The following is a 12,614-nucleotide window of genomic DNA, read 5'->3' as shown; positions in this document are numbered from 1 at the left end:
GGTAGAACTAGTTGTGGATTTTATTCAGTGGGAAGTTCATGGCCTTTGAGGTGACCAAAGGAAGGGGATTTTGAAGAGTGGCTTCTAAAGGATTAGGATCTTTTCACTGGAGCCCCAGAAATTCTAGGCTCTAAAATAAAGGACTCTGGTGTAGAGGACAGAAAGAAATTAACCAACTCAGCAAAAACAATTGAGATGGTCAGCAGAGGGTAGTCTATGGGAAAGGTGGATAGTGTCTTAAACATGAAGTATGAAGGCCCTGTAGCCTTGTCCCAGTTGTAGCTGCATATTCCTTGGAAAGAGTGAAATGATAAAGTCCTTCCCTTAAAAAGTCTCACCTATAGAACCTCTGCACCTAACAGGAAACAAATCAGTAACTTAAGACAAGGAAACATATTCTATTCTATTAAAATCAGCTTTCCACCCCATGCTGCAGATATCCTGAAAGCCATAATGGTGGGAGTTATGCTTTATTCTCTAAATTTAGAAAAATACAGTGTGCATTACAATCAATACTGTGGTGCCCACTGGCTTGGGGCTAAGTTTAGAAGTTCGACTCTGGATCTAAATGCTGCTTTCCACTCTTGCTGCTAGAGCTCCTCACCCCAGCTGGGGCGGGTAGGGGAGAGAAGCTAACAAGATGGGAAGGGCAGAATTCAGTGAAAGAAAAAAGGCAAAATGACCTCAGAGTTATGACTGGGTGTTTCAAAAAAAAGTTAAATGAGAGGCTTGGGTAGAACAGGCAGTGATGAGAGAAAAAAAGGAAAAAAGCTGGCAAACACAAGGTCAGGAAAGAGCAGTAGGGAAAAAAATTGTTCTGCCTTCTGAACAACAGGAAATTTAAATCTGAAGAGCAGTAATAGTAACTAGCAGGAATTACAAAAAAGGAAGACTGGCTATTATTATCAGGAGTTAGCAAAGCACTATAATGCCTTACTTCATTTTTTTTTTTCTTACGTGAATCAACACATCAAAACATATTGTTCTGTTAGACGTAATGGAAGAGTTACTAGATTAACTCCATTAATCTGAAACCAAGTTTACAAATTTCACATATATAACAAGTTTATGTAAATTATATATTCTTTTTTTTTTACAGGAACTTTTTTTAATTTTAATTTTAATTTTTAAATTTATATCCAAGTTAGTTAGCATATAGTGCAACAATGATTTCAGGAGTAGATTCCTTAATGCCCCTACCCATTTAGCCCATCCCCACCTCCCACAACCCCTTCAGTAACCTCTGTTTGTTCTCTATATTTAAGAGTCTCTTATGTTTTGTCCCCCTCCCTGTTTTTATATTATTTTTGCTTCCGTTCCCTTATGTTCATCTGTTTTGTATCTTAAAGTCCTCATATGAGTGAAGTCATATGATTTTTGTCTTTCTCTAATTTCGCTTAGCATAATACCCTCTAGTTCCATCCACATACTTGCAAATGGCAAGATTTCTTTTTGATTGCTAATATTCCATTACATATATATATATATATATATATGTATATATATATATATATATATATATATATATATATATATACCACATCTTCTTTATCCATTCAACTGTCAATGGACATTTGGGTTCTTTCCATACTTCGGCTATTGTTGATAGTGCTGCTATAAACATTGGAGTGCATATGCCCCTTTGAAACAGCACACCTGTATCCCTTGGATAAATACCTAGCAGTGCACTTGCTGGGTCATAGGGTAGTTCTATTTTTAGTTTTTTGAGGAACCTCAATGATGTTTTCCAGAGTGGCTGTACCAGTTTGCATTCCTACCAGCAGTGCGAAAGAGATCCTCTTTCTCTGCATCCTCGCCAACATTGGTTGTTGCCTGAGTTGTTAATGTTAGCCATTCTGACAGGTGTGAGGTGATATCTCATTGTCATTTTGATTTGTATTTCCCTGATGATGAGTGATGTTGAGCAGTTTTTCATGTGCCAGTTGGTCATCTGGATGTCTTCTTTGGTGAAGTGTCTATTCATGTCTTTTGCCCATTTCTTCACTGGATTATTTGTTTTTTGGGTGTTGAGTTTGAGAAGTTCTTTATAGATTTTGGATACTAACCCTTTATCTGATATGTCATTTGCAAATATCTTCTCCCATTCTGTCGGTTGCCTTTTAGTTTTGCTGATTGTTTCCTCCACTATGCAGAAGCTTTTTATTTTGATCAGGTCCCAATAGTTCATTTTTGCTTTTGTTTCCCTTTCCTCTGGAGCCATGTTGAGTAAGAAGTTGCTGCGGCCAAGGTCAAAGAGATTTTTGCCTGCTTTCTCCCCTAGGATTTTAATGGCTTCCTGTCTTACATTTAGGTCTTTCCTCCATTTTAAGTTTATTTTTGTGTATGGTGTAAGAAAGTGGTCTGGGTTCATATTTCTGCATGTCCCTGTCCAGTTTTCCCAATGACATTTGCTGAAGAGACTATCTTTATTCCATTGGATATTCTTTCCCGCTATGCCAAAAATTAGTTGGCCATACGTTTGAGGGTCCATTTCTGGTTTCTTTATTCTGTTTCTCTGACCTGAGTGTCTGTTTTTGTGCCAGTACCATACTGTCTTGATGATAACAGCTTTGTAATACAGCTTAAAGTCCGGAATTGTAATGCCTCCTGCTTTAGTTTTCTTTTTCAGGATTGCTTTGGCTATTTGGGGTCTTTTCTGGCTTTACACACATTTTAGGATTGCTTGTTCTAGCTCTGTGAAGAATGCTGGTGTTACTTTTTTTAATGTTTATTTATTTTTGACAGAGAGAGAGAGAGAGAGTGACAGAGACAGAGACAGAGACATAGCATGAGCGGGGGAGGGGCAGAAAGAGAGAAAGACACAGAATCTGAAGAGGCTCCAGGCTCTGAGCTGTCAGCACAGAGCCCGACGCGGGGCTCAAACTCACAAGCTGTGTGATCATGACCTGAGCCGAAGTCAGACGCTTAACCAACTTAGCCACCCAGGTGCCCCAAAATAGTGAGGGTTCTAGGGGCATCTATACGACTCAATTGGTTGAACATCTGACTCTTGATTTTGACTCAGGTCATGATCCCAGGGCTGTGGGATCAAGCCCCGTGTTGAACTCCCACCCCCACCGGCACTGAGCATGGAGACTGCTTAAGATTCTCCCTTCCCACTCCCACCCCCATGGCGCACACACAAGCATGCACTCTCTCTCAAAAAAATTAAAAAATTGAGGATTCCAAACAGCATTATTTACATGGGCTAAACAATATTTGTTAGAAATTAAAACAAAATAAAACAAAACAAAGAAATTAAAACAAATTATTGGAACATATATTTAAACATATATTTAAAATAACTATAATAAACCTATTACATACTTACATAAATATCTTTAGTGAGAAATAGGCTATATTTTCTAAGATAAAATCTCTTTAATGCCTGATTTAATAGAATGCAGCTGGATTTTCATATATGTTTTTGCATTCAGTATGTTGCATATATTGTTTTTGTTGAAGTATATGAAGAAAATCCAACCTCACACAGATATGTAGTTGGAAAGGGAAGAAATACTTTAATAACTTTTTCAGATATTTGTGGATCTTATTCTTCAGTACTACACTAAATCCAGACAAGGGGTCCTTCCTCAAAGGTTAGTTGCAACGTGGAATCTGAAATATTACCAGTGAACTTTTTGTACTCTGTTATATTAAATCTACTGGTCTGTCTCAAACCTTGAATGGATGCTTTACCCATGCATGATTTTGTAACATCATGCCTTGGTCATTTGGAAAATATTGGTTCACTGACTTAATGCGGATCTTCCAAATATGAACACATTTCATTGTACAATTAAAAGCATTCATATTTGTTGCAATCACCACCAATTTAATCAGAAATATCTTTGGGCGCCTGGGTGGCTCAGACAATTAGGCGTCCGACTTCGGCACAGGTCATGATCTCACGGTTCTTGAGTTCGGGTCCCGCATGGGACTCTGTGCTGACAGCTCAGAGCCTGGAGCCTGCTTTTGGATTCTGTGTGTCCCTCTCTCTGCCCCTCCCTCACTTGTTCTCTCTCTCTCTCTGTCTCTGTCTCTCAAAAATAAATAAACATAAAAAAAAAAGAACAGATGACTTCTAATTTAAAAAAAAAAAAAAAAAAGAGGGGAGCCTGGGTGGCTCAGTCAGTTAAGCGTCTGACTTCAGCTCAGGTCATGATCTCCCGGTTCGTGAGTTCGAGCCCTGCGTCGCACTCTGTGCTGACAGCTCAGAGCCTGGAGCCTGTTTCAGAATCTGTGTCTCTCTCTCTCTCTGACCTTCCCCCCTTCATGCTCTGTCTCTGTCTCAAAAATAAATAAATGTTAAAAAAATTAATTAAAAAAAAGAAATATCTTTAAGTGTATTGGGAAGCTGTCAAGTCACAATGGCAGATATATTTTCTAAAGCTCAAATTTTCAGTTGAAAGTTTAACTTTTATCATTGGCAACAAATTCTGCCAGTTATGTTCCTTGAAGTGACAGGCTTACCTAGTTCATTTTTGATAAAATATTGCCAAATACCCAACCCTTGATAAACATAGTTTGTCTCAATCATTATTTTAAGTAAAAATGGTGTTCCATGGAAATAGTGTCTAATTTAGTTCACAACCAAACCAATTGCACAGACTTTACCATGTGCCTTATGCAGCAGAAGTGCTTTCTCTATCCTTCCCATAAATCACACAGAATATGAAGAAGGCATGTATTCAAAAGTTTAAGTTTAATAACATCAACACTTTCTGCTGCTTCATCAAAGGCATTCTAAAGTGAAACTGGTTAAAAAAAAATAAAACAGGGTGGGGGTGGTGCCTGGCTGGCTCAGTTGGAAAAGCATGAAACTCTTGTTCTTGAGGTTGTAAGTTCAAGCCCCATGTTGAGTGTAGAGATTACTTAAAAATAAAATCTTGGGGTGCCTAGCTGGCTCAGTTGGTTCAGTGTCTGACTGTTGATTTTGGCCAAGGTCATGATCTTATGGTTTATGGAATCAAGCATCAGGTTGAACTCTGTGCTGACCACACAGAGCCTGCTTGGGATTCTCTCCCCTCCCCCCAACCCCTCCCCAGCTCACTCTCTCTCTCAAACTAAATAAACATTAACAAATAAAATAAAATCTTTTTTAAAAAGTGAAACTGGTATTTTTTTTTTAAAGTAAGTTCCATGCCCAATGTAGGGCTCAAACTCATGATCAAGAGTCTCATGCTCCACCGACTGAGCTAGCCAGGTGCCCCTAAAACTGGTATTTTTAACATTGAGTGTGTGATATTAATAAAATTATTACTCGTGTAGTAATTGTTTTTGTCTACTATTGCTTTTATATCATCAGTGCAAATGTCAACACAGTATTAGGCAAATAATGCCTTAGTTGTACAAAGATTATAGTTTGGTCATTGCAGACTGACCCCTGAAAACATCTCAGGGGCCCCGACATTTCTGTGGATTACACTTTGAGATGAATTCTCCCTATCCCTGACAAAATGTAATTCCTGCAATTCCAGAGGTGTTCTGTTTCTTGTTCATTGATACACCTTTAGGGCCTAGATCATGCCTGGCACATAGTAGACACTCAATAAATAGTTGATTAACTAATTAATTTTTAATGAAGTAACCAACCAGAACTACATCATGAAGAGTTTATAACTGCATTACTGGAAACTCATTTTTAAAAAATTAGTTTTGAATAGGTGAAATATACAAGAGGTTACATGGTGAAAGTCTCCCATTTTGCTTTCTCCAAGGCATTTAAGCTGCTTTCTTAGAGATAACCAATACTGTCAGTTTCTTATGCATTTTTCCAGTGATATTTTGAGGATTCACAAACATTATATACACAAGCATATTCATTTCTTCCCTCACATACATGGTAGTATACTGTACACAATATATCCTGCATAGTGCTTTTCAAAAAGTAAACTTTGGGGTGTCTGGGTGGCTCAGTCGGTTAAGCGGCCGACTTCGGCTCAGGTCATGATCTCATGGTCCGTGAGTTCGAGCCCTGCGTCGGGCTCTGTGCTGACCGCTCAGAGCCTGGAGCCTGTTTCACATTCTGTGTCTCCCTCTCTCTCTGCCCCTCCCATGTTCATGCTCTGTCTCTCTCTGTCTCAAAAATAAATAAGTGTTAAAAAAAATTTTTAAAAAGTAAACTTTTTGTGGGGTGCCTGGGTGACTCAATCAGTTAAGTCTTCCACTCTTGGTTTAAGCTCAGATCATGATCTCACAGATCATGAGTTTGAGCCCCACATTGGGGTCTGCACTGATAGCGGGGAGCCTGCTTGGGCTTCTCGGTCTCCCTCTCTCTCTCTAGCCCTCCACCATTTGCTCTCTATCTCTCTCTCAAAAAATAAAGAAATAACTATAAAAGTAAATTTTTTCTTTTGGAATAATTGTAGATTTATAGAAAAGTTTCAGAGATGCTTATGTACTCTTTACTTACTTCTATTAATGTTAAGTCTTACATAACCACAGTACCATGTCAAACTGAGAAATTAATATTGGTACAATACTATTAACTAAGTTACAGAATTTATTTATATTTCACTAGTTAAGTCCTTTCAGTTCTAGGATCTAATTCAATACACCACATTGCATTTATCACAGTGCTTTTTTTTTTTTTTTTTGATTTTTTTTTTCCTTAAAATGTACTTTGGGAATTATCTCATATCAGTTAATATGCAGTTGCCTCATTCTCTGGAAGGACTGTAGAATGATTTTTTAGAAGTAGAATATCAGGACCAATGATTATGTGTATTTAAAAATGACCTAGCCTCTCTCCCCCAAAGAAATGACCATACTCTTCTAAGTAGACCACTCTGTGATTTGAGTGTTGCCAAGTTTCTTTGAAGTCCAAGATTAAGATTAGGGACTGAATGAAGCTGATAAATTTAAAGTACTCAAAACAGTTTTTGCACACTTCAAAATAATTACTTCTACTGTACCAACACAAATACACATAAAAATTGCATGATTTACATTACACCAATAACTCATTGTACCATGACCCACATGTATAGCTGGTTCCTCCTAGGACCACTAGGGGGCTCTGCTAGAAGGGTTTTTGTAATTTATGTTAGTTCACTCAGGGAAATGTTTCCAAATGATGCTTTAGAATTCTGACCTCTTAAAACCTCAAAGACATCATATAGTCCAGCTTCCTTATTTTGCAGATGAGGAAACCAAGGTTGGCTAAGATAGCTAGCATGGAAGAGAGCTGGAATCAAAAATCCCCTCTAGGTTCGTGTGGCAGAAGTTCAAGAATTTCTTTTGCATGTGCCTCCACTTGAATGATTCACTGCTAATGGCTATTTCCTTACTGTTGCCATAACTTTAGTAATTTTTGCTAAGACTGTATTTGTGATATTGTTCTAGGATACTTTACTAATTGATTAGGTGAACGGAGTTCATGAAATGAAATAAAAACTTCTAAATAACCTTTTTTTTTTAAGTTTAGAAAAAATTTTTTTAATTTTTTTTTTTTTTTACTTTTGAGACAGAGAGAGACAGAGCATGAGCAGGGTAGGGTCAGAGAGAGAGGGAGACACAGAATCTGAGGCAGGCTCCAGGCTCTGATCTGTCAGCACAGAGCCCCACACGGGGTTCGAACTCACGAACCGGGAGATCATGACCTGAGGACGCCCAACTGATTGAGCCACCCAGGCACTCCTAAATAACCTTTATTACTTATTTCGGAATGTTCTACTTAAAGTACCTCTCAGCACCAAAACCATATTGCTTACTGAAACCCTAGCAACCACTTTCAAATTGCCTTTCAAACTTACTTTCCACTTAAAACATTTTACTCTTATCTTCATTTGTTCGTTCAATAGTTATTGAGTGCTTACTAGTGCCAGACACCATCGTAGGCCCAAGGCTTACGGAAGTAAAGCTGCCCTTTCCACACCAGAAGCATATATTTCTCCATTTTTCACTTTAATATACAAACTATTTTCACATGCTTTAGTGTAGTGGTTCTCCTAGTGTGGTCCCTGAATCAGTAGCAGGAGCAATATCATTTGAGAACTTGTTAAGAGATGCATGCAGATTGTTAGGCCCACCCCCCACACTAGGGATGGGGTCCAGGAATTTTTTTCTTTTTTTAAGAAGCTCTTCAGGGATTCTGATGTACACTCATGGTTAGAAACCATTAAAAGTCGGGATTAATTATCTAAGTAGTTCAAAGATCAACATCTGACTTCTAAATCCATCTCAGGCATATCCAATGAGTACCTGTTTCAAATACACCTGCTGGGACCCAACAATGACCACTCTTAATTCAGTGATTTGTAGTACCTGGAATGATCGTAATAATACTGCCACCACAATGGCTTCAGAAGGAAAACGAGCACAGTGGATTTTCTGGGCTTATACCAACAGCAAATGGGCCAGATCGAGTTCTGGAATGGTGTTTTTATAGACTAGACACAACCAGGCACATTAAGCCCGTGGGTTCTGGGACTGGCTGAGTCAGGACGGCGCTCACAGCCGAGTGGGGCCGCGTGAACCCGTTGGGTCGGGCTCAGCCTTTAGTCAAAGGCCACGGCTGGAAGCGACGACCACACCACAGAGGCTGAAGAGGGGCGGAGGCACAGGAGAGGACCCAAGAGGCCCGGGCAAGGCTGGCCAGCGCGGAAGCCGCACCCTCCTGGCCCCAGACGCCGGCAGGGCGGAGCCACGCGGCCGCAGCTCCGGCAGAGACGCGCTGCGCTGCGCGGCGCGGCGCGGGCTAGCGTTTGAGGCGTATGGGGCTACAACGGGAGCGGCTGCGCCGCTCGGCCGGGTCAGCGTCTTGCGCATGCGCGGATCCGGCGCCATTTTGGTGGCCGGGCGCGGAGGTGATTCCACACTGAGGAGAGCGCGGCGGCCGGGGTGGCGGTGGCAGCGTTCGTGTGCTCGGGTGTGAGTCGCCGAGGGAGGAGGCGGTGGTGGAAGAGGTGGCGGCGGTGGCGGTGGTCGTAGCGGTGGCGGAGGAGGCGGGTACGAATCAGCTGCGGGCGGAGACATGGCCAACATCGCGGTGCAGCGAATCAAGCGGGAGTTCAAGGAGGTGCTGAAGAGCGAGGAGGTCAGAAATGAACTCCCGGACATCCCCCACCTCAGCCCAGGGTGGGAGGGTTCTTCCAGTAGCGACTTCAATGTCCCCGGTAACCCCTGGGTGGCCCTCCTTGCGGTCGACAATCTGCCTGTGGGGAAGCAGCAGTCTCCCCCTGCTTCCGTCGCCTTCCCCTCCCCTCCCCGGGCCCTGGGATGGACCGTCTCGCGGGCGGGTGGTCTGGAGAGGAACACGGTTTGGGGGGCAGATGGAGAAGGGGGCACTTCTTGGAGGGGTGTGAGCTCTAGAGAGAGCCCTGAGGCTGTGGCAACAGCTGGAAGTGTGGCTGTAGGGTGTGGAGGGAGCAGGCCGAGCCTGAGAAAACCCGGGAAGTGGGTTGGGGGAAGGGGAAAGGTGGTAACTGGATCCGGAGAGCCGCGCTGCTCAAAGGCCCACACTTTTAAGGGTATTCTATATTATAGCCTGTTTGGCCTCCACTGTCCTTTCCTTAGGGAAGGAAGGAAGGAACGGTAAGGATCTTAGGTGTTGATGAAAAGAGACGATCAGAGTTACTCCTCTTAGTTCGGTGTTGGGAGAGAAGAGGAGACATAAGGAATACTATTTTATTTGAATGGGGGGATAAGGGAATTTTCACCTGAGGTAGGAAATTAATTCCAAATTAGATTGTCTCGTTTTCACGCTCCCCCCTCCCCCCCCCCCATTCCTAGGCCTCTTCTGTTGACATCTAAATCTTTTTGACTGGGTGAAGGCAAGTTGTTTGGTGTATTAAAGGCATTTAAATATTTTTCGTTAGGAAAAAATAATGGAGAGTATAAGTAGCTTATTTCAAAATACTGTTTACAAGTTACATATCAGTCTCTCTTAACGCAATGCCTCTGTGACTGTTGGGTTGTGCCATGAAACTTCATTATGATGTCCCTCATAGTTAACTTCTTACTTTTGAAAAACAGCCCTATTTAAAACATGAGATTTCACCAGATATTAGTACATTATTATATCTCCTTATTGAGTAGGTTTATCCCTATGTAACCTGAAATTATTAAAAAAAAAATTTTTTTTTTGGTCTCAAGCTGTTTAAATTAGCTGAATTTAAATACTTTAGTGTTGGCCATATTTATGTATATAACATATTCACAATATCCTAGTGATTTGACTCAAAACTATGCAATTATCGGTACAATTTTTCATACCCAAATCAACAAGAATGTCAAGTTTTTCCTCCTTGGATTTAACAGAGATGAAAAAGTAATACTGAAATAGTTATTTTCAAGATGTCACATACCATTATAGAATGTATCATTGCTATTTGTATTTTTCTTATGTTGAACTTTGATAATCCCAAAGATTTGTGAAATTCAGCATTCTAAGTATGTGATGAGTAATTAACATAAATGATAACACTTGAGCTTTATATCACTGATTCTACAGTTATTATCTTTCCAATTAGACTTGGAGAATATAATTCTTTAAAATTACTTAAAAATAACAAATACTAGCAGATTTACTGAAGGTTGTAGTATATAAATAATGATCTGTTTTACAGAGCATGTGTATGAACTCTGACCTCTGTATTTGTTCAAGTGCCAAAACTCTGAATGGAAGGATGACTTTGTATTTTTTGTGGTACAGTGCAGAAATAGGGTCATAAATGTCTGTACTGATAAACAGTGAAACAATGATTCTAACTTTTTATTTGCAAGAAAATATATTCCAGCACAGTTGACATATATGTTCCTAGTGAAAGATTCATCTAATACTGTTGCCAACAGCCTAAAACATTTTTTTCTATAAAGTTGTACATGCCTGAAACTTAATGTAAGACTTCTAATACTTTATTTTTTATTACTTAAAAATGGTAAGTTGCTGCTTGTAATTCATATGGTCTCTTTGCTTTATACGAGGAGGCTTTCACCATATTTTTAGTACTTCCAATTAAAGCTTAAAAAAATCTTGTATTGCTCTCGCAATGCCTATTGTTAAAATAATACTGCTCTTTATATGTAAGGGATGATGAGGGCTGGCTTCAAGTAAGCGTTATAGTTTTTCAGACGAAGAGAACAGGAAATGCAAACACAAATTATTTTAAGAAGAGTGCCTTTATAAATTTGGAAGGAAACTTCTTCCAGAAAAGAAGTTGCAAAGAACATTAAGGAAAGGGTCAAATAATTTAATCTGGATTATAACCAATAAATAGCTTTATTTTAACCAATATTGTATTTCATCCTATTTTAGTAGGCCCAGTTCTAAAGTGTATTATGTTGGTTTTTTATTTGGAGCTCTTTGAAGGACTTGTACAATCCACATGTTTCCTTATTAAGTGTGTAAATGCAGTATTTTGAGCGTCTGGTCAAGTAATCAAGTATTTCATCATGTCATCTATGTAAATCTCCAGTTTACAAAGTTTGTTTCATATGCTTGTATTTACTAAGAATACTGACTGATTTAAGGGCTTTTTTTTTTTTTTAAGTTCTTTTATAAAGATAGCTGATACCTGCTGATTCTGACCTTAAGAAGTTATAAGTGGGCATTCTTGGAGTGTGTTAATTAAAATATAGCCTCCAAGATAAATCACATGTGAAAAGCAAGGTGCAGAATAGTGTGGAGGAGGCCACTATTTGTGTTGGAAGAAGGGGGAAATATGTGTATTTGTCTCTGCAGGTGAAAGGATTAGTGAGGAGAAATTGCTAAAATGTATTAGTTATGTATAAAGGATTTGGGTGTCTGGGGTAACTGGCATCAGAGGATCCCTTTTGAATTTTGAGACATGCAAATATGTTATTTACTTAATAAAAGCATCTAGGCCTTTTTTTCCTGGAGACTGTTTGGAAATCCATCCTTTTATGTGTCAGACATTAATTTTAAATCTGTGTGAATTTTAAGTAGTATTTCAAATTGCCAGGAATGGGAAATTGATTAAAGTACCTTTTATAGTTACTTTATGAGTCGAATTACATAAGTGTTGATTGTGAGGATATAATAAAACTATAATCTATATTCACAGATTGTGTTATTAATTATTACTACTGTTAACAATAACCACTATTTGTAGAGTGGCTCTCAGTACCATTTATTTATGCATTATTGCTAATTTTCAAGAACAATTCTTTAAATTAGATTTCTTATTTCTTAGATGAGGAAATTGAGATTCAAAGAAGTTAGATAATTTGTCTGTAAACATACAGGTTTTGGGTTTGGATCTAGATCTCCTAGTTTTTATATTGTATCACACTATCATGACTTTCCAAGGATAGGCATACTTTAATTATTTAAAAATAGTTGAGACTGGTTTGTGTTACTGGTTAAAGGATTTAAACCAATCTAATAGTTTAAACATTAAAATAAGTGTTACCTGTAATTAAAGATTTATTTGCATTTCAATACGCAAAATCCTTTTAAATTTGAAGCTCAGTGAAGTAAAATGCCCTTAGGTCAATGCACGTACTGTTGTTTGTTTTTGTGTTATATATTACCTGTAGTTTTTTCATATTGTAGCTGCACTTTGCTAACATTCTTTTTAGGATTCCAATAGGGAATATTTAAATCTGTGGCATTAAAAATTGGTTTCATGAAAACTGTTACTGTGTAA

General features: G+C 39.1%; 1 protein-coding gene across 1 annotated transcript in view; it reads left to right on the top strand.

Annotated features, from left to right (window-relative positions):
• Positions 1 to 8,850: 8,850 nt before the first annotated feature.
• The window catches only part of UBE2K (ubiquitin conjugating enzyme E2 K), a 73,967-nt gene continuing 70,203 nt past the window's right edge, over positions 8,851 to 12,614 (top strand). Inside the window, exon 1 of the mRNA XM_040485326.1 lies at positions 8,851 to 9,040. Within this exon, the coding sequence (XP_040341260.1) occupies positions 8,978 to 9,040 (63 nt within the window). The 5' untranslated portion in view covers positions 8,851 to 8,977. The remainder of the gene's footprint in view (positions 9,041 to 12,614) is intronic.

Source organism: Herpailurus yagouaroundi, unplaced genomic scaffold (assembly GCF_014898765.1).
Source record: "Herpailurus yagouaroundi ecotype Mexico unplaced genomic scaffold, PumYag 28, whole genome shotgun sequence".
Classification (NCBI taxonomy): Eukaryota; Metazoa; Chordata; class Mammalia; order Carnivora; family Felidae; genus Herpailurus; species Herpailurus yagouaroundi.
The sequence above is the reverse complement of the archived record's forward strand: the minus strand, read 5'-3'. Positions and strand labels throughout refer to the sequence as shown.